The sequence below is a fragment of the Choristoneura fumiferana genome, chromosome 17, assembly GCF_025370935.1.
Source record: "Choristoneura fumiferana chromosome 17, NRCan_CFum_1, whole genome shotgun sequence".
NCBI classification, from domain to species: domain Eukaryota; kingdom Metazoa; phylum Arthropoda; class Insecta; order Lepidoptera; family Tortricidae; genus Choristoneura; species Choristoneura fumiferana.
The window spans coordinates 19791768-19812272 of NC_133488.1; the positions used below are offsets into that span (position 1 = coordinate 19791768).

General features: G+C 41.3%; 1 protein-coding gene across 2 annotated transcripts in view; it reads left to right on the top strand.

Annotated features, from left to right (window-relative positions):
• The window catches only part of LOC141437067 (uncharacterized), a 58243-nt gene that overhangs the window by 14707 nt on the left and 23031 nt on the right, over positions 1–20505 (top strand). For both annotated transcript variants that reach the window (XM_074100275.1, XM_074100276.1), the window contains exons 5-13: positions 13–146; positions 3160–3362; positions 5080–5268; positions 6069–6208; positions 7110–7261; positions 7428–7612; positions 8030–8205; positions 8630–8778; positions 9525–9785. In XM_074100275.1, coding sequence (XP_073956376.1) covers positions 13–146; positions 3160–3362; positions 5080–5268; positions 6069–6208; positions 7110–7261; positions 7428–7612; positions 8030–8205; positions 8630–8778; positions 9525–9785 — 1589 coding nt within the window. The remainder of the gene's footprint in view (positions 1–12; positions 147–3159; positions 3363–5079; positions 5269–6068; positions 6209–7109; positions 7262–7427; positions 7613–8029; positions 8206–8629; positions 8779–9524; positions 9786–20505) is intronic.

The following is a 20505-nucleotide window of genomic DNA, read 5'->3' on the forward strand; positions in this document are numbered from 1 at the left end:
GTGATGTACCAGGGACAAAGTGGTGGAGCGGTGGGTGGAGCTGGTGGCGCGATGCGCGCACGCGCGCGGCGGCGGCGGCTCGCGCGTGCTGTGCGCGCGGGCAGCGGCGCGCGCGCACAACCAGCGGTACTGCTACCTCGAGCGGGGTAAGCCTCTTAGCATTACTGCACAGCTTATTCTTCATCACTTCGCACTGCTGGGCACAGGCATCCTCTCAGAATAAAAGGGCTTGGGCCGTAGCTCCCACGCGGGCCCAGTACGGATTGGGAACTTCACACACCCCATTGAATTAGTAGCCGTTCGAAGATGCGCAAGTCGAGCTATGCGCTACACTCTCTCTACACATACTCGTAGCTACACCAGTCGCGACCATTCATAGCACGCATTCAGAGCACAGCATCTTGTCATACAAAGAACATAGCTTAGTAACTAAGCCTTAGTTGAACCCGTTTCCAACAGTGCTTTGCTATATAATGGACCGACGAATATTTATGATTGTTGGATATTTATTTCAAAGAAACTTACACAGCATAACAGTTAAACACTAAGGCGCTGCGCAAGACAATAGTATTTTATGCAACTGTATCGTAATAGGGGTCCTTAAAACACGAGTGTGGGTTTATGAAACGAGGCGTAGCCGAGTTTCATCGCGCATTAACCCCCAATTTTCGCATAATCATTTACCGTGCACATTTAAAATAATTAATCATAAGTTGAGCGTGAGCGGAACGTGAAGAGTCCGCGTACAGGCATAACTGCGAATTCTGCTAAAAATACATACTTACCGGGTGTGGCCTGTAATATGAGCAAAAAATTCAAACAGATCGTCCTCGTCAAACTGAACAACATTAATTCAGCGACTTTTAAAAATAATGGAGTCTTTGAATTTTCCTTTTTTCATACAAATTAAATACGGCTATCAATTTACGCCATCCTAGAACACAACTGACGTCGCTTGTCACGCTATAAATTTCAAGCATTTCGCTTTTACATGGCTTCTTCGAATAAACTTAAAAGTGTAATAAAAATTAAAAAACTAATTATTTTTAAAAGTCACTGAACTAACTGTGGCTGTGGGTGTGTAACTGTTGCTGTTGTTCAGTATGATCTATGTTTTAATTATTTGCTCATATTACAGGCTCATTATACGTCGGTGATACTGCAAACCGCGTAACTAGCATTATCCATAAGGTCTAACTTTCACTGTCAGAACAGTACAATGTTAGTACTGTTAGTACAGTGGAAATTATAACTTATGGAAAATGCTAGTTACGTGGTATTGCAGTATCACCGAAGCTTTTACTCGTGGATACGCTCGCGCGAATAATAATTATTTTAAGGAAGCAAGCAAGACGATCGAATCAACTGAATAGGGAATATGCACGCATTTTATGCAACAGTTGTATAACAGGGGTCTTAAAAGGCGCGTGGCGTGTGTTATGACGTGAGCTTAGCGAACATCATAAGAAGAAGACGCCACGAGATTTTTTGACTTACTTTTACAAAGTTTTGCATACAATACTTTTTCTATGACTAGGTAGAATTAAATAAAATACAAAATTATAGAAAAAAGTGAACTTTTAACTTTTTCATAAACTTTAATAAAGACTATGGCAAACGTAAATAGAGGGTAAACTATAATAAACACAGTAGATTCACTATTTGAAGTAAGGAATTACATAATACACTTTATATATATATATTAAGTTGGCAACAGATTTGAATTTTGCATCTGTTTGATCGGTAATATTTTTTTTGGAGTTTTGATATAAAACGTATTCAATTTCCCAGAAACAACTTTTTGGTTTTAGTATTCCTAGTAGAATTCATAGAGAACTCGACATGTACCATATACGAATACGAGTGTAATAAAACAAGGCTGGAATCACCCGGTAGGCGGCTGGGGAAAGAACTCCATCGTGGAAGTTTGATTAAATTTTAATAGAGCGCTTATGGATAATACGTTCCGTATTTATGGAGAACGCACGAGAACCATTATCAAGCTGGGAAAACAATGAGGTACGAATACGGCATTTGTCAAATAAATGAAAATGTATCAATGCGTTTTAACGGGACAATCAATTTTAAGCTCGAGTACGGCCTTTTCGCAACGTAACGTTTGGCAACCTGTTTCATTTCGCAACTTTTCATTTCGCAAACTCTAAAACTGTAAATATTTCAGGATTTATTTCAGGGCCATCGTGTAGAACCCTTTAGGTTAGGTTAGGTTAGTTTTATAAAAATCCTGAAATATTTACAGTTTCAGAAATATTAAACAGTTGGGAAATGAAAAGTTGCGAAATGAAACAGGTTGCCAAACGTTATTCGCCGAAACATTAGTAAACCTTTTAAGCTACCTTTATACATAATATAACAGAGTTATAAAAGTTTGCAATTCAAGATTAGAGAGAGAAACAAATACTAGTATGTGGCATGTGACGTCACACGCTAGCATCAGCGTATGAATATAATTTCGGATCAAATAGTTCTGAGAAAGACACAGGATAGTTTTTATCCCGGAAAATTGTACATGTACATGTAGACGAAATCGCGGGCAACAGCTAGCAAAATATTACTAGGAGCTTTAATATTATTATAGTACATTGTGTCTTGAGGGCGGTAAATAAGGAATTACGAACGAGAGTCTATTAGAAGCCCGAAGTCGAAGAAGTTCGTAATTCTAGTACCGCCCGTGAGACATACAATGTTTTTCATCACATTTGCGAGTAAAATTTTATGTCTAAAAGAAAAAAAAAATTGTCCAATTATTGGCGATACCTTAGGCTGCGCTCTTGGCAGCGCCGCCCTCGCCCCTCCCACGTGCGTGTGCGTGCGTATGGGCCAGCGCGCGCAGCACCATCAGTACGCACATTGACTCATTTACCGACCTTGGGCTTCATGACAAGAAAATTTTGTACGCGCAATGACTCATTTACTGACCACGGGTTTCATGACAAGCACATTAAGGTCGAGGGTTTTATTTGGGGGGTTGCAACCAAGGCCGCCTGCATGTTACGACACTGTTTACGAGCAAGTGTGATGAAAAACACATTTCAACTCACTACAACAGCCCAAGCTCTCTCAATATGAGGTCTGTGTCCTGTAGAGAAACGAATGGCTGGAAACAAGGACGATGTGTCATTGACATTGGTATTCCAGCTTCGCCATCACAGTCCGTCGCGGACCGTCGTCTCGCCATAGTGGAGGGCGCGGCGTGGGTGATGGTGCGCGTGGGCGCCGGCGAGGCCGAAGCCAAGCTGATGCTGGCCGCTAGAGTCGCCGGCTGCAGCGCCGCGGCGTACTCCTGCCGCGTGCCTCTCACGCATCCGTTGGCGCTGCTGCATTATACTGCGGCACAGCAGGTCAGTATAGCTGTCTCATAGTGGAGGAGACGACGAAGCCTCCAGGGTGGACAGCTGTAGCACCGCGGCCTATTGCTGCGACGTGCCACTCACACACCTCTTGGCGCTGCTGCATTATAATGCAGCACCACAGGTCAGTATAGCTGTCTCATAGTGGAGGAGACGACGAAGCCTCCAGGGTGGACAGCTGTAGCACCGCGGCCTATTGCTGCGGCGTGCCACTCACACACCTCTTGGCGCTGCTGCATTATAATGCAGCACAGCAGGTCAGTATAGCTGTCTCATAGTGGAGGAGACGACGAAGCCTCCAGGGTGGACAGCTGTAGCACCGCGGCCTATTGCTGCGGCGTGCCACTCACACACCTCTTGGCGCTGCTGCATTATACTGCGGCACAGCAGGTCAGTATAGCTGTCTCATAGTGGAGGAGACGACGAAGCCTCCAGCGTGGACAGCTGTAGCACCGCGGCCTATTGCTGCGGCGTGCCACTCACACACCTCTTGGTGCTGCTGCATTATACTACGGCACAGCAGGTCAGTATAGCTGTCTCATAGTGGAGGAGACGACGAAGCCTCCAGGGTGGACAGCTGTAGCACCGCAGCCTATTGCTGCGGCGTGCCACTCACACACCTCTTGGCGCTGCTGCATTATACTACGGCACAGCAGGTCAGTATAGCTGTCTCATAGTGGAGGAGACGACGAAGCCTCCAGCGTGGACAGCTGTAGCACCGCGGCCTATTGCTGCGGCGTGCCACTCACACACCTCTTGGCGCTGCTGCATTATACTGCGGCACAGCAGGTCAGTATAGCTGTCTCATAGTGGAGGAGACGATGAAGCCTCCAGGGTGGACAGCTGTAGCACCGCGGCCTATTGCTGCGGCGTGCCACTCACACACCTCTTGGCGCTGCTGCATTATACTGCGGCACAGCAGGTCAGTATAGCTGTCTCATAGTGGAGGAGACGACGAAGCCTCCAGGGTGGACAGCTGTAGCACCGCGGCCTATTGCTGCGACGTGCCACTCACACACCTCTTGGCGCTGCTGCATTATACTGCGGCACAGCAGGTCAGTATAGCTGTCTCATGGTGGAGGAGACGACGAAGCCTCCAGGGTGGACAGCTGTAGCACCGCGGCCTATTGCTGCGACGTGCCACTCACACACCTCTTGGCGCTGCTGCATTATACTGCGGCACAGCAGGTCAGTATAGCTGTCTCATAGTGGAGGAGACGACGAAGCCTCCAGGGTGGACAGCTGTAGCACCGCGGCCTATTGCTGCGACGTGCCACTCACACACCTCTTGGCGCTGCTGCATTATACTGCGCCACAACAGGTCAAAGCAACTTAAAAATCTATTAAAAAACATGAGGAGCAGTACAGTAGGTACTGATATAAATAAAAGTTACATCACATCAATAATCGAATTAACTCAAACGTAAGCACGAATTCAATAAAGACCTTGTTGCCGATCTTGCAGATCCCGTCTGACAAATCGAATTCTAAACAGTCCCCTTTGGTTCGAACGAACACAGCGGCAACGTTTTTGCGCGAAAAAAATAATAATACTTGTTTCAAGTTCATTGCAAATTTGCGTAGCTCAACGCCTAAATTTGTGCTGGATCCCGCTGGGTTGCGATATTGTTATGGATCCATCTAGTATTCGATCGTTTTAGAATTTCCACACAGGCAAAACCGGGTTCTAAAAATCTTTATTTAATAGGGCTACTATGCAGCAGCAGTGGGTCCGCCGTCCACAATGTCGTGTCCAGAGCGAGCGGCGACGTGGCAGCTGTGGCACCCAGCATTAGAAGCTACCTTGGACGCACACTATGCTGATCTGTCCACCTTAGCGCGAGTTGCGGGCGCACTCAACTCGCTGTTGGACAAAATGCGGGAGGGTGTCTACCAGGTAAGTCCACTATTACACTGTAACCAGGTCCACCGATCAAATTATTATTCTTATCTTTCGCAGCTTCGGTTCATTTCGGCACTTTAAGGCTGACTTATGCAAGACCTTAATGAGCGCGAGCCCTATCACTTCATGATTATGAACATTTTATAATATGAAGTAATTCGTGCTATTTCCTCTGAGTACCCCTCGCGTCCCCTCACCAATCAGTCGCCCCCTCATCCTATACAAGGTTCGCGCTCAGCATAATTATATTTTTTTTATGGAGACAGTCGAGAATGAGTTCTTCCTCATCATCATCATCATCATCATCCCAGCCTATATACGTCCCACTGCTGGGCACAGGCCTCCTCTCAGAACAAGAGGGCTTGGGCCATAGTTCCCACGCGGGCCCAGTGCGGATTGGGAACTTCGCACACACCATTGAATCGCGTCGCAGGTTTGTGCAGGTTTCCTCACGATGTTTTCCTTCACCGCAAATCTCGTGGTAAATTTCAAATGTAATTCCGCATATGAATTTCGAAAAACTCAGAGGTGCGAGCCGGGGTTCGAACCCACGACCCTCTGCTTGAGAGGCGATAGGTCAAACCACTAGGCCACCACGGCTTCCGAGTTCTTCTCAATACGTTCTAACTGGCGGGATCCTGAGAATGCATCACAAGAGCGTGATGCATTGAAGTACCAGCAGGAGGTTGTCGTCAACATCACTGTAATTGTTTTGTTGTTTTCTCAGGGTTTCCTCCACGAAGTATTTACTATTAGCAACGCTTGTAATCAGATAACTTGGTTTGTTTCATAAGGGGTCGGTGCGCGGCGTCAGTCGCTACATGTCGCAGTGTGTTGTGCGGCGGCGCGCGGACCGGTGCGCGGCGCTGGCGCCGGCGGCCCGCTTCTTTGCGCAAACGCACGCCTCGCACCATCTGCTGCTTGTACTGGACTCGTGAGTGTTGCTCGAGGTGGTCATTATACTAAGGCAATGAGGGCTATCGTTTTTTGTCTCACTAGATGGCGCACTGTTCCGTGAGGTTTTTAAGTGTGGCTTTCAGAGCCTGTTATTACGGGCGTTAAAACAAAGTTTAGATTAAAATCATATTTAAAACACTTTAAAACCGTACCATAAAAATATCCAGCAACCACAGTGTTGCTTAGTCCCGTTTTGTTCGGAAAAAAAGGGAGGACAAAAGTTTCCGAAAGACAAAACTGTCTCAAAACACAGACATTCATTGCCCCGTAATGCATAATTGCCATAATTAATTTCAGATATTGCAAAATATTCACACCCAAAAACTATGAGGTTTGACATTTCGGAGACCTCACGCTACACTAGCGCCTCTAGCGGCGAATTCATTCATTCACCTTTACTTACTAATCTCATGGCGTCGGGATGTACGCATGTAAAATTTCGAAAGTGTTCTTTGTACACTATGCGCACACATTTTTGTACCTGTTTTCAGAGAATTAATTAGTTTATTTGTCATCTCTTCTTCTTTCTTATTTAAGATTTACAGCCGATGAATGAGTCTCCACTTCTCTCTACTCAAAACTGCCTCCTTATCCTTCTTATACGGCATGACGGCTACCTTCTCTTTTATTTGCTTAGTATAATCAACTCTTAGTCATATAGGCTAGGCGCCTCGTTTTTCTTTACTTTGCTATATTTAGTATTGTATGTATGTATGTTTGTGTGAGTCAAATCTTGGAAGTCGAATTTAACTCGCTTCCGATGGTAGGATATTGACTTGAAATTTGGTAGAATCTATATAAGCAAGATGACAATGCCAGTTGCCAAAAAGTAAAGTCAGCACGAAAGCCCGTATTTTTCAATAGTATTTTATTTACAGGCTGTTGGCAGTGTGTGAGCGTGGCAGCTCAGCTGGCTACGTGTACGAGTGGGAGCGGGCGGCTCTGGTGCGGCGCGGAGCGCGCGGCGCCGACTGGTCCTCCGACGCCGGATGCTTGCGACGATGCCTGGCGCACCTGCATCGTCTGCCCGGTGAGACTACTGCAGGTTGTTGGCTGTGCGAGCGAGGCAGTGAGAGCGGGCCATGACTCTCTACTTGAGAGGTTATTGGTGAAATCACCAGGCTACCATGGCTTTTTATCATATTGATGAAAAAAATATGCTTAAAATTTAAAACTCATTTAATATTCTCTTCCAGCATCGGAAGACATTATCCTAACTCCTTCAGAATCCCTGGAAGCAGTGTTGTTTTCCCGCTGGGAGCACCTGAACAAAGAGTCGAAGTCCCCGGCTGGAACTGCTCCGAACTACACGAGGCGACAGCTGCTATATCTGTGGAGAGTTTCCAGCGAGCTGGTCGCCTGCAAGAACATGGTCGTTTTTGTGAGTGAAAATAACAGACTGAAAAGCTTTTGGACAAAAACATTTCAACTTTTCAAATTGTGCTTTCAAGAGTGCTTGTATTTTCCGATTATTCTCGTGAATACTAAGTCAACTGTTGACGTACTCCTATTATCTCAAATAGGTACTGAACCTAAGGATAAGGTATATGGTAGGCTCCGCAGATTTTGAAGACTAATATTCTCTTAAAACCTTTTTAAGTACCAATTGCATCATGATTTACTATTGCATGATTGCTTTGCTTTGCGGAGATCTACATTAATAAACTACAACCTTTTCTCATCTTAGTACTCCTTCACCTTGTCTTGCTCAGCCTAGTCTTTCTAGTCTCGTTCGATGAAATGCACAATGTTCTTCAGATTTATTCTACTATTATTATTTATTCTTATTATTACCCAGGAACATCACAGTGCATTCCGCGCCAACTTACTCCAAGTCACGTCCCTGCACCATGAATCCGTGGAGCAGCTGATCCACATCCTGGCCATCATGCTGGACCAGGCGCGGGACCTGTACCTTAATCACATCCAGATCAGGAGCCACGGGGAGTTCGATAGGGAGACGTCCACTTACAGGTAATTTAATGAGTAAATCTGATAAAGCAGACTTAGAGTTAGCACTTAATCGAGTCCTCCTGGTATATTTCAGTTTTTATGCAGCAGGAATGCAAATGAGCAAGTGGGTTACCTGATGGTTACTGGTTATTGCTAATAATAAACACTAAATGCCCACAATATGCCAAAATTGCAAATGCATTGCTAACCTATGCAGAGGACTAAGATGCTTTGCCTTTTGTGGCAATAACTTTCCCGGTAGTCTTGCCTACCTATACAAAACAGAGCCGAAAGGTTGACAAGGAAGACTGTGGTCACTATCTGAAATGGCCTGGCATGAGGTCAAATCGCTAGAAAAATTAAATTTAAATAGTACCTACTGAGGAATATCTCTTAGCCGTTGCAAAACTAGGAAACTATGAATTTCTGTGGAATTCCGCTTCAGGTCGAAGAAATGGAATAAACTGAAGGATTACTACGACGCGTCATCAGCCTGCCTGATAGATGCGGTGCGCCGCGACCCTGACCTGCGCCGTGAGGACCTGACTGACGAGCTCAACATCATGAGGAATATTCTGCATTGGCTTTACAAGGGTGAGGAGACCAAAACAAACCTAGCTACTCTGCGACAGATTTGTTTGTACCATCCATGCTTGCCCAGGCAGTCGCTTTTATCTATCACTTACCTACATAAACAAATTTAAGCAATCACCGCTACCCCTCCAAACACGATGCACTGTCTGGAATCTGGAACACTTACGCGTGTATCTCAAGACAAACACGCAAATTATGTGTTTTTAAATGGAGCTAAAAGCGTGCTCCCTAGATTTGAAGACCCCATTGTAACATTCAGAGAACATGGATGCAAATTTCAAACTAAGATTTCAATTTTACGTAGCCGTCTTATTTAAAAAAAAAACAATGAATGTTTAGGTTAGATTATGCCTGTAGTAAGAAACTGTCCTAGTGTTTTACATGACCTCTATTGCCAATGACATAAAATTAAACATAACAACTTCTGAGATCATGTGTGACGAGCACTCGGACGCAGGGCCGTCTTTCACCTATTAGAGACCCTGGGCACAACATGCTGCATGTATTCGGTAAGCCTGATTTTCAGGCGAGAATTGAGTAGTTATCGTTTGGCAATGGAGTAGGCTCTAGGGGACCCCAATCCATCGCGGGGCCCTAGGCACGTGCCCAGTGTGCCCAGTAGGGAAGAGGGGTCTGCTCGGACGTCTACTTTATTGTTGGCCTGGGCGGCTATTTTGCTATATCAACAATTCCTTCAAGAACTTCACCTCAATTGGTCTTTAAATAATGTAATTCATACTTTGCAGGAGCAAAAGAGGACAAGAAATACCTCAGCCCAGTCCTCAAACCCTACCTCGACGGTCTTTTTACCAGTTCACTTGAAAACGCTTGGTTTCTAGAAGAATTTGACGCGAAGAAGAGTGAAACAGAATTTGAAGGGCTTAAAGAGTACTGTGTGGGTGTACACGATGGAGCCATTGAACCTTGCTTGGGGCTGCTGGATGCAGCCAAGAGACAGGCCTGGGCTAAAGCTATGGTGGACTTCGTGGACAGATACAAGCATATCGGTGAGTTGACTTCTGTCTTATCTGTAACAGAATTAAGGCTGCAATTGGTTCATTATTCGAGCGTTTCAATCGCCTTATTTTCGTGGTAACATTTTTTTATGAATGGACTGTCAATTTTGATAACATTTTCGATTATGTTTAGACGTCCTGTACTTCTACCGGATAACCTGGAAACTGTAACCGAATCTTCTACCATGTCAACAAAAATGTGTTCTCGAAAATCATACGGAATAAACGCTTGAATAATATCTCAATTGTGGCTTTTTGAGAATTCGTGATTTACTCTAACTTGGACCATATTTAAGTAGTTTTTATCGTTGGCGCTCTGTAGGGCCTTGTCTAATCTAAGTACCCATTGGGCTCTTACGTATTAAAGGGACCGCTAGGCTACTGGTTATCGAGGTAAAGATGATTTTTTAGAAAAATATTACCATAGACACATTACCAAGTACACAGTGACATTAGTATGAAGTATTAATTAAGTATTATTTCTTTCGATACATCCTGTTTACTGAATTTGCCTTCTTTGCTTATCATAAACGATACAATTTGTCATTTTATCGGGTTTCAATTTTACTCATTCGATATGACCATGACTTTTAAAACACGTTCCACGGTAATAAAGGGTTTTCCATTTTTTTTATGGTTTGTATGTACATTATTTGATGCCATTATTTCCTTATAGTACGATATATAAATTGGCAGCTATCATGCTATTTCCTGTTTAAAATTGTTGCAAAAAATTATGTTTTTGTCGATTAGGCAGCACGAGATAAGTGCACGCTATTTATACGACCGCAATTTGATTTACCTCGATGTTGATGTGTGCAACTACCTCAATATTCGTGTGAATACATACAACTGAGTGCTACTAATAAAAATGAAAAAGTTATTGGGAAAGCTTTAGTTTAGTTTACTGCAGTATAATTTAAAATGCTTTCAATTCTAATAGACGAATGAACAAAAGAGTCGGACGAAACATAATTCATTTTTATTTTCATATTATACGAGTCTAAATTTTACATCTAAAAACATTTCTAACCCTGTCCGGTTTAAGGGACCAACAATCGTCAGCGGTCGGTTGTTTTATGCGATAAACGCTGCGTTAAACGCAATGCGTTTGACGCACATCAATTTGAATCAGATAATTTTCAATTACCAAACAATCACTTAAGCGGTGAGCGCAGCGGCAAACGCATGTTAGATGTTGTAGATTGCGTGGATTGTGATTGGTTAGATTAGATGTGCGTCAAATGCATTGCGCTTAACGCAGCGTCTATCGCATAAAACAACCGACCGCTTTAAAACAATACGAAATTTTAAATTTTCTCTACATTTGAAAATAACAGCTCAGACATGTGCAGAACTTTCCGCAGAAATACCTACTGAAGATGTCAAAAGAACTTGCAACTCGCTAAACTTCTACGATGCCCTGGAACTTTATAAACTTTGACAGCAAGCTGGTACTTTTCGCGTGTTGTGGACGATTTTACGTGTAATAAGATGAAATAAAAGGGAGATTGTGTCCATGAATTGCTCTTAAATTACGTAGCTGATCAAATGTGCAGCTGGGCTACATTGCACATACAATGTGTGTTTTCAAGAATACGCCAAAAAAGTCCGACAAAGCCAAAAATATAAGCAGATTTCATTATAATAACAAAGAGTCCCAACTAACTCGATATGTCCCGAGGGAACTATGAAGTAGCGCAGCTAGGGTTTAATAGGTAACTACCGAGTCGTAATCGAATTATCACTCCTTTAAGGTGCCGCTCAGGTTTCAAAGTGAACAGCATTTGGTATTGCATTAGTGGATCAGGGACTGTGAGTTGAACTAAATTACTATAACGTCGATGTTGAATATTTAGTATAAATAAGTGTGCGTGTGTCTGTGTTCTTGTTACTCCTTCACACTCAAACAGTTGGACTGGATTTGTTTAATATGAAATTCAGTAAAATCCTGGCACTTCAGTCCGATTGCCGTACATGAAACATTTGATTGCGCGAGCAAAGGCTAGTTCATAAATATAATATATGTTACGTCATCCACATTTGTGTTTATACCTGTTTCCTGTATCCCTTGGGCCCAGTCCCCGACGTTCATTAGAGCGAGACGGCAGACGTGACCTGAATGGAACGGAGGAGGTTAAAGAATCTTTTTAACCTGCAGAAACGACACTCCCCAAGGGTCCCGGCTAACTGAGTTTTGTCGTTTCCCCAGGCAGCATTAACCGAACACGTAGTCTTTTTGAAGTGTTGGCAGCATAAATTTTGATTCTAGGTTCTCTAATGTTTTAGAATTAGTCTGTTATATTTTCGCAGAATAGTTGGATAACTGCCGAGCGTTTACAATTGAACACTGTTCATACTTTTGATAAAACTGTAAAAAATACTACTGCTTCATAGGTACAGTCACCAGCACCAATATCTGACACAACAAGCGTGCATAAATATCTGATACGACTCTATTTCTAAGGCCGGAAGGACGTGTCAGATATTTTTGCACGCTCCGCTGTGGCAGATATAAATGCTGGTGACTGTACTTTCTAAAACAGAACTCTCCTTGTTAAACCAAATTTGATCGCTGACCAAGTTGTGATTAAAAACTATTGCGGCTTTGACACGTCTAGCCATCACAGACTGCCTGACTCCGGGCGGACCGAAATGTGGCCGGTTTTACATTGCAAGCGTATTCGTTAACATTACAATAAGACCAGCGCTCGTTGAGCTCAGGCGGTTCTGCGTTTGAGCACATTGGCGAGGAATTTGCTGCATATTGAGGTCTTTGTTTGCTGGTCGAAAGTTAATGCTACGAGTAGTTGAGGTCGGGTTACAGACATAGAGGTGCTGAAAGTAGCTAAAAAGATGAAAACAGTGCGATTTTTGCGTTTGGAACGTATGATCTTTAAATAATTTATTGAATCAGGCGTTACTTTGCGGAGGTCCATATCAATGAACTAAAAGAATTTCCTTGCTCACCCGCGACCTTACGATAGCTAAGCTTATGCAAAATTCCTCCACCTCCACACTGTAAGAACACACACAAATCACACAAACCCATCTATCACCACCACCACATTACCAACAACTGTTAAACCAACAACTGGTAGCATGGTGTACGGTTGTGTCACTCTGAAGATGAGCTCTGGTTGAGTTCGAAACGCGTCAGTGTAGTGTGGTGGTGGTGATAGATGGGTTTGTGTGATTTGTGTGTGTTCTTACAGTGTGGAGGTGGAGGAACTGCATGAACACGCATATTTTGCATAAGCTTAGCTATCGTAAGGTCGCGGGTGAGCAAGGAAATTCTTTTAGTTCATCGTATGATCTTTGTTAATTTTTATAAGGTCGTGGACAGAATAAAAGACACAAAGTATAGGTATTTCATTAGTGTCTGCAATCTTTGGATACGTATATATTTATGTAAAACACTAGTAAAATGCACATTAAACAGATCTAAATACGCACATCAGAAGTACATATCTACATAGTTTATTTTGGTACCTCTACCATCTCTCTTAAACAATGGAGCCGCCTATAAGCATCTTGCACCTCTATGTACCTACCTATTTTTATTGTTTACTGTGCGGTGTTCAATAAAGAGTCAGTTATTGAATTATTGTATTTACCTTAGAGATTAATCAGGTTGCTTCCGGCTCACTAATCAATACTTACCCGACTATTAAGGAGCGTATTTCGGCAAGAGACGATTATTAACTCTTCCAGTGTTCAAAACTGTCCTCCTTACTTTCAAGCAGCGACTTGCAAATTCCCACAAAGTTCGGGCGGTCCCATTTCCCGTCTCGCATCACACTGATCAACCTTCCATGAATGTAGTTAACGTTACCCTTTGTCGCTGCAGCTGACAGAAATCTGGCCCATAAACTAACTTCTGCAACTAGATGAAATTAGTTATTAAGATATACTAATAGTCTGCTATAAGTTCCAGCGCGGATGGATTGAAGCTGCGACTCGATTTGTAGCAGTTGTTTTTGATAGAGATGAAGATAAATGATCTAACTGACACAAGCATCTATAAATATTTAATAGTACTTGACGGTTATTCTTAAAAAAACTTGAAAATTAAACTTTTCTATATTTTTTTTTTTTTTTTTTTTATTCGACTGGATGGCAAACGAGCAAGTGGGTCTCCTGATGGTAAGAGATCACCACCGCCCATAAACATCTACAACACCAGGGGTATTGCAGATGCGTTGCCAACCTAGAGGCCTAAGATGGGACACCTCAAGTGCCAGTAATTTCACCGGCTGTCTTACTCTCCACGCCGAAACACAACAGTGCAAGCACTACCACTAACATAATCAAATTAAATTTCTTATTAAAATGGTAACATTTTAAGCATGTGGATTTGCTTTTGATATGGCGTCAGCCTTGGCACCTCTTTTTGGAGGTATTTGGGAAGCTGACGTCGGTAGCAAAACGAAATTTATCTCAGCGCAATTCTATAAGTATAAATGTCACTAGGATTATTCCTCTTACCTCAGTCGTCCCACTCAGCTAAAGTAAGCCTTGCACTAGTACAAGTCGCTCCGAACTTTGTCTACACTAGGGTCCTTAGCGTTCCAGTCTAACTAGTACAAAAGGAAAGAGACACCATGAATGTGACATCTGGTAATGCTAAGAAGTGCTAGCCGGGAAGTGCGGTCTCACGGGCAGTCGGCCACGGGTTCTTATATATACAATGTACTCTATGGCCACGGGATGCGGGCCGGACAAATTAGCTCACGTGCCGGTATGCCGGGTATCCCGGTTTGTAACATGAATTCTTTATACTTCCGGAATAATTTGCAAAATAAAAGATTTTTGAACACGAGGAACGTACTTTGGGGTTTAGTAATAGTGTTTTTCAACTTCCAATTTGCTAGAAATTTTCCTCATAATACTAAAAGAAAACTTTCCAAAAATCTAACGTTTCTTCTTAATTGACTTATTAGGATTACTTTGTTTCTATCTGTCTGTCTGTCAAGACCCTTTTTCCCAGGAATGAATAGAGATATTAAGCTGAAATCCATACTATACTATATATACTATATTACTATATATATTACTATATTTACTATATAATATTATAAATGCGAAAGTAACTCTGTCTGTCTGTCTGTCTGTCTGTCTGTCTGTCTGTCTGTCTGTTACGCTTTCACGCCAAAACCGCTGAACCGATTTGGATGAAATTTGGTACAGAGATAGAATAGACCTTGGGAAAAAACATAGGCTATCTTTTATCGCGAAAAAGAGGCTTTAAGGGGTTGAAATAGGGGATGAAAGTTTATATGGTGGAAGTTCGTCGCTGTCGAAGATAAAACCATGAAACTTGGCATTTAGGAACTTAATAAAAAATAAGTCGGTATTTGTAAGAGCTTTTTTGAAAATTCGACCTATGAGGGGATGAAATAGGGGATGAAAGTTCATATGGAAGGTCGTCATTATCGAAGATAAATCGATTAATCTTTATTAAACTTGCCATTTCGGCACGTGATTAAGAGATAAATAGACATTTGTTCGCGCGTTTTTTTAAATTCTTCCTGTGTGGGGGTGAAATAGGGGATGAAAGTTTATATATAAAGATCGTCATTGTCGAAGATAAATCGATGGTTCTTTGTGAAACTTGTCATTTGGGCACGTGATAAGAGATAAATAGATATTTATTCGCGCGTTTTTTTAAAATTCTTCCTGTGTGAGGGTGAACTAGGGGATGAAAGTTTATATGAAGGTCGTCATTGTCGAATATAAACCGATTGTACTTTATGAAACTTTGCATTTGGGCACTTAGAAAAAATAAAATAGATATTTGTTCAAGCGTTTTTGAAAATTTTACCTGCGAGGGGATGAAATAGGGGGTGAAAATTTATATGGAACGTCGTCATTATCACCGATAAATCGATGAATCTTTGTTTTAAGGTATTCGATAAGAACATAAAAACTCAGACTCGCGCATCAAGGTTCCGTACGTAGGTATTTATGAATGAATATCCAGTGTTAGGAAAAAAAGTTGCTAATAGAGCTACCTTATACAAAATGCCAAGTTTCTAGGACAGCCGGAAGTACCCTAAACCTTTTTCTGTTAAGGCGATTTGTATGGAAACACCTTTTTAATGGCTGAAGCTTTTGATTGCGTTAACTTAGAAGTTCGATTTTTTCACAGCTTCCGGGACTATATATTATTGACCTGAGTTAAGGGTTTTAATTTCAACTCGATACATACTCCGCGCGTTTACAGGATAAAGGGTCTAAGGGTTCCATTTTTTTCCTTTTGAGGTACGGAACCTAAAAAACATTTGTTCCGCCTCTTTTCACATTTCGACATTTTTCATACTTGAAAATATGGGGATGAAAGTTCTTAAGGAATTCCAAACAAATTTACTATAAGTATATTTATTGGAAAAATGTGTAGCTATGCTTAGTAAGAATGCCGTCTTAATTATAATCCTACCCTCCTAACTTACAATAAAGGACGTAAGATGTCAAGAGTTCACTATGAAGAATTAGTCCTTTGTGTTGGCAGGGTAGAATACACGTCGTATTGCTAAAATATGGCTACCCGCAAAATATTTATGTTTTAGAAAGAATGGAAAACAAAAAAAATAGTCTAGATATAAAGCAATGTATTAAAATAGCTTATTTTCAGTAAACCGTAGAGGTTTCTATGTGCTATTATTGGCAGAATAGGTACCCTAAATAAATTAAAACACTTTCCAAAGTTACTATTCCACGCGGACGAAGTCGCGGGCAAAAGCTATAATCCCTACTATCCTACTAATATTATAAATGCGAAAGTAACTCTGTCTGTCTGTCTGTCTGTCTGTCTGTCTGTCTGTCTGTCTGTTACGCTTTCACGTCGAAACCACTGAACCGATTTTGATAAAATTTGGTATATAGATATTTTGAACCCCAAGGATCAACATAGGATACCTTTTATTCCGGTAGAGGGCGCCACCACGCGAATAACCTAGATCCGCGCAGACGAAGTCGCGGGCTTAAGCTAGTAATATTATAAATGCGAAAGTAACTCTGTCTGTCTGTCTGTCTGTCTGTCTGTCTGTCTGTTACGCTTTCACGTCTAAACCGCTGAACCGATTTTGATGAAATTTGGTACAGAGATAGAATAGACCTTGGGAAAGAACATAGGCTACCTTTTATCGCGAAAAAGAGGCTTTAAGGGTTTAAAGTTTAAATTTTAGAAGTTCGTCGCTGTCAAAGATAAAACTATGAAACTTGGCATTTAGGCACTTAATAAGAAATCCATACTAATATTATAAATGCGAAAGTAACTCTGTCTGTCTGTCTGTCTGTCTGTCTGTCTGTTACGCTTTCACGTCTAAACCGCTGAACCGATTTTGATGAAATTTGGTACAGAGATAGAATAGACCTTGGAAAAGAACATAGGCTACCTTTTATCGCGAAAAAGAGGCTTTAAGGGGTTAAAATAGGGGATGAAAGTTTATATGGTAGAAGTTCGTCGCTGTCAAAGATAAAACTATGAAACTTGGCATTTAGGCACTTAATAAGAAATAAGTCTATATTTGTTTGAGCTTTTTTGAAAATTCGACCTGTGAGGGGATGAAATAGGGGATGAAAGTTTATGTGGAAGGTCGTCATTATCGAAGATAAATCGATGAATCTTTATTAAACTTGCCATTCCGGCCATGAAAAGAGATAAATAGATATTTGTTCGCACGTTTTTTAAAATTATTCGTGTGAGGGGTGAAATAGGGGATGAATGTTTATATGGAGATCGTCATTGTCGAAGATAAATCGATGGTTCTTTATGAAACTTGGCATTTGGGTACGTGCTAAGAGATAAACAGATATTATAACGCGCGTTTTTAAAAATTCTTCCTGTGAGGGGTGAAACAGGGGATGAAACTTTTTATGGAAGATCGTCATTGTCGAAGATAATTCGACGGTTTTTTATGAAACTTGGCATTGGCTACTTATAAGAAATAAAAAGATATTTGTTCAAGCGTTTTTGAAAATTTTACCTGCGAGGGAATGTTAGCAGAGGGATGATGCAGTGTTAGTAGAGCCTTCTAAGCTCATAGGCAAAATGTACTCAATGTGGGGTCATTTTAGATGGCGTAATCACATATACAGTCAGACATGAAAAATTATGATTTTCAGATTTTTTCTTATTAATTGTGCTATAAGAGCTACCTTTATGCAAAATTCCAAGTTTCTAGGACAGCCGGAAGTACCCTATAACTTTTCTGTTAAGGCAATTGTTTGGAAACACTTTTAAATGACTGTAGCTTTTGATTGCCTTGACTTAGAGGTTTGATAGACGGACGGACGGATAGCAAAGTAATCCTATAAGTTCATTTTTTCCTTTTTAGGTACGGAACCCTAAAAAACATTTGCTCCGGCGCTTTTCAAATTTCAACCTATTTACTTGAAAATATGGGGATGAAAGTTCTTAAGGAATTCAAACAAATTACTACATATAATATAAGTATATTTATCGGAAATATGTGTAGCTATGCTTAGTAAAAATGCCGTCTTAATTATAATCCTACCCTCCTAACTTACAAGAAAGGACGTAAGGTGTCAAGAGTTCACTATGAAGAATTAGTCCTTTTGTGTTGGCAGGGTAAAATACACGTCGTATTGCTAAATTGTGGCTACCCGCAAAATATTTATGTTTTACCAAAGAACATCGGGTGGATGGATGGATGGAAGAACAAAAAAAATAGTTTATATCGTAGAAGTTTCTATGTACTATTATTGGCAGAATAGGTATCCTAAATAAATTAAATACTTCCCAAAATTACTATTCCACGCAGACGAAGTCGCGGGCAAAAGCTAGTAATTAATATGCAGGTCTGCTACCCCTGGAAGCAGTAAAAAATAAAAAAACTTCTAGGTCAACGCAATCCTAAGATACAGGCGTTAAAAAGTCTATACAATTGGCCGTAGGTAACAGGAAACTTGTCCTAGGAACTTGAAATTCGGTATGAACTCAACATATTTAACCCACTTCCAGTGGTTGACTTCAAATTTGGTGCAAATATTGAAGATTGGGTGACATTGTAAGCACAGTCAGCAAAAAAAGCTTGTATTAATAATTATTTTTTTAACATACATACAGTACCACATGCCACATAATAGAGTAGACCATCTCTACAAAGAATGCGGCTCATCTAATCAAAGTATACGCTCGGTCGCTCGCGTGCTTACCTGGAATATAGAACATAGTTTTATATTGGATTATGTGAAGAATTTAGAATTTGTCTACCTTTGTGTAGTTACTTTATGGGTATGGGTAGCATATATGCTTTATGGTTTGAAGTCGTTAGCCATTCCGGTGTTAGCAAAACCTATTACTAAGCCGCTGTTTGTTCGTCTGATAATTATAGTTTTGTCTTTTAAACCGTCGGATTTCAAATACCCATTGTAGTTAAGGCCAAGGGTGAGAATCGCGAATGCTTAAAACATGATAAAGGTAAAAATTCAAGGGGTGTTTTTTTGCCCAATCACCATAATAGAAATTGTGCAGGTCCATGTTCTATCTATCGCTACGTTTTTCCTTTTGCTGCAGTAGTTCGGTTGAATAGTCCGGGGCCAAACTACTACAACACTTTTAGTCTTAGTAGTTCGGTTATGAGGTCAAACGGAACTATTTAAACTATATCGCGCACGATCCGACGGCACGGCGAGCATATTCTCCGTTCATTGCTCGTCCACGACGCTCGTCGCGTAATGGTTACTTGGTAGCACAAGTAATGAACAGAGACAACGCTCCTACATCCCCAAGCATAATACTTGAGGTTGCGTTTCCAACAGAGATCCTAACCTATCCTCGCTTAGCGCATCTCTAGTGGAAACAGCTCGGAGGAGCGAGGCTAGGTAAATAGAAAATCATTTATTCGTGACAAAGTAGCGTAGCATAACAAAAAGATATTAAAAATTTAAGAAAATTGTATGTCACGAAATGGTCCCAAATCAGCAAAAATTGCCGGTCTTGCGAACGGCGCTGTTCTTCTTTTGGGACCATCTGTTTATCATACATTAAAATATACCAATTTTACTAAAATGAAGACCGACACAATATTCCGTTTAAAAAGAGAAAAAAAAAGGCAAAAAAAGAAAACACTAAACATTTATAACAAATGAGGTTACCATGCAGGCATAGGCTATACTCCTTTACCTTTTTGTCTATAACCGGAAAAAAAACGAAACAAGGAATAAACAACAAACGCGGCTCACGCGGCTGCGGCGTGCGTAGTCGCCTCGCCAAGCCAACCTATCATTACAATTGTTTACAACTCATGTTCTGATCTCTTCTCTCATGTTCACTCTCACTCACTCATGTTCTGCCAACAAACTGTCATGCAGTTTAGCAGATAATTTCTTTAAACAATGTATTCTGTTATTTGAGAAAATAATAAAAAAAATCTGATTCCCTCGATTTGTCACAATTCATAGATCAATCTGCCTAATAACAGCAATAAACCGTAAGTTATTGCTAACTATAGGTACAAATAAGTGACGGAAAAACCGAAATGAAGCGTTTCTATTGGTTCATGACAAACGCATTCCTTACAACACATCCTCGTACATCTCTGGTGGAAACGCAACCTTAGGGTACCTTACAGTTATAGTCCCGGAAATATGAATTGACCATCTGTAAGCTTCGCTAAGTACATAAGTTACCAATTCATATTTCCGAAAAACTATGAAAGACTTAAACTTTTTCTTCTCACGTGTA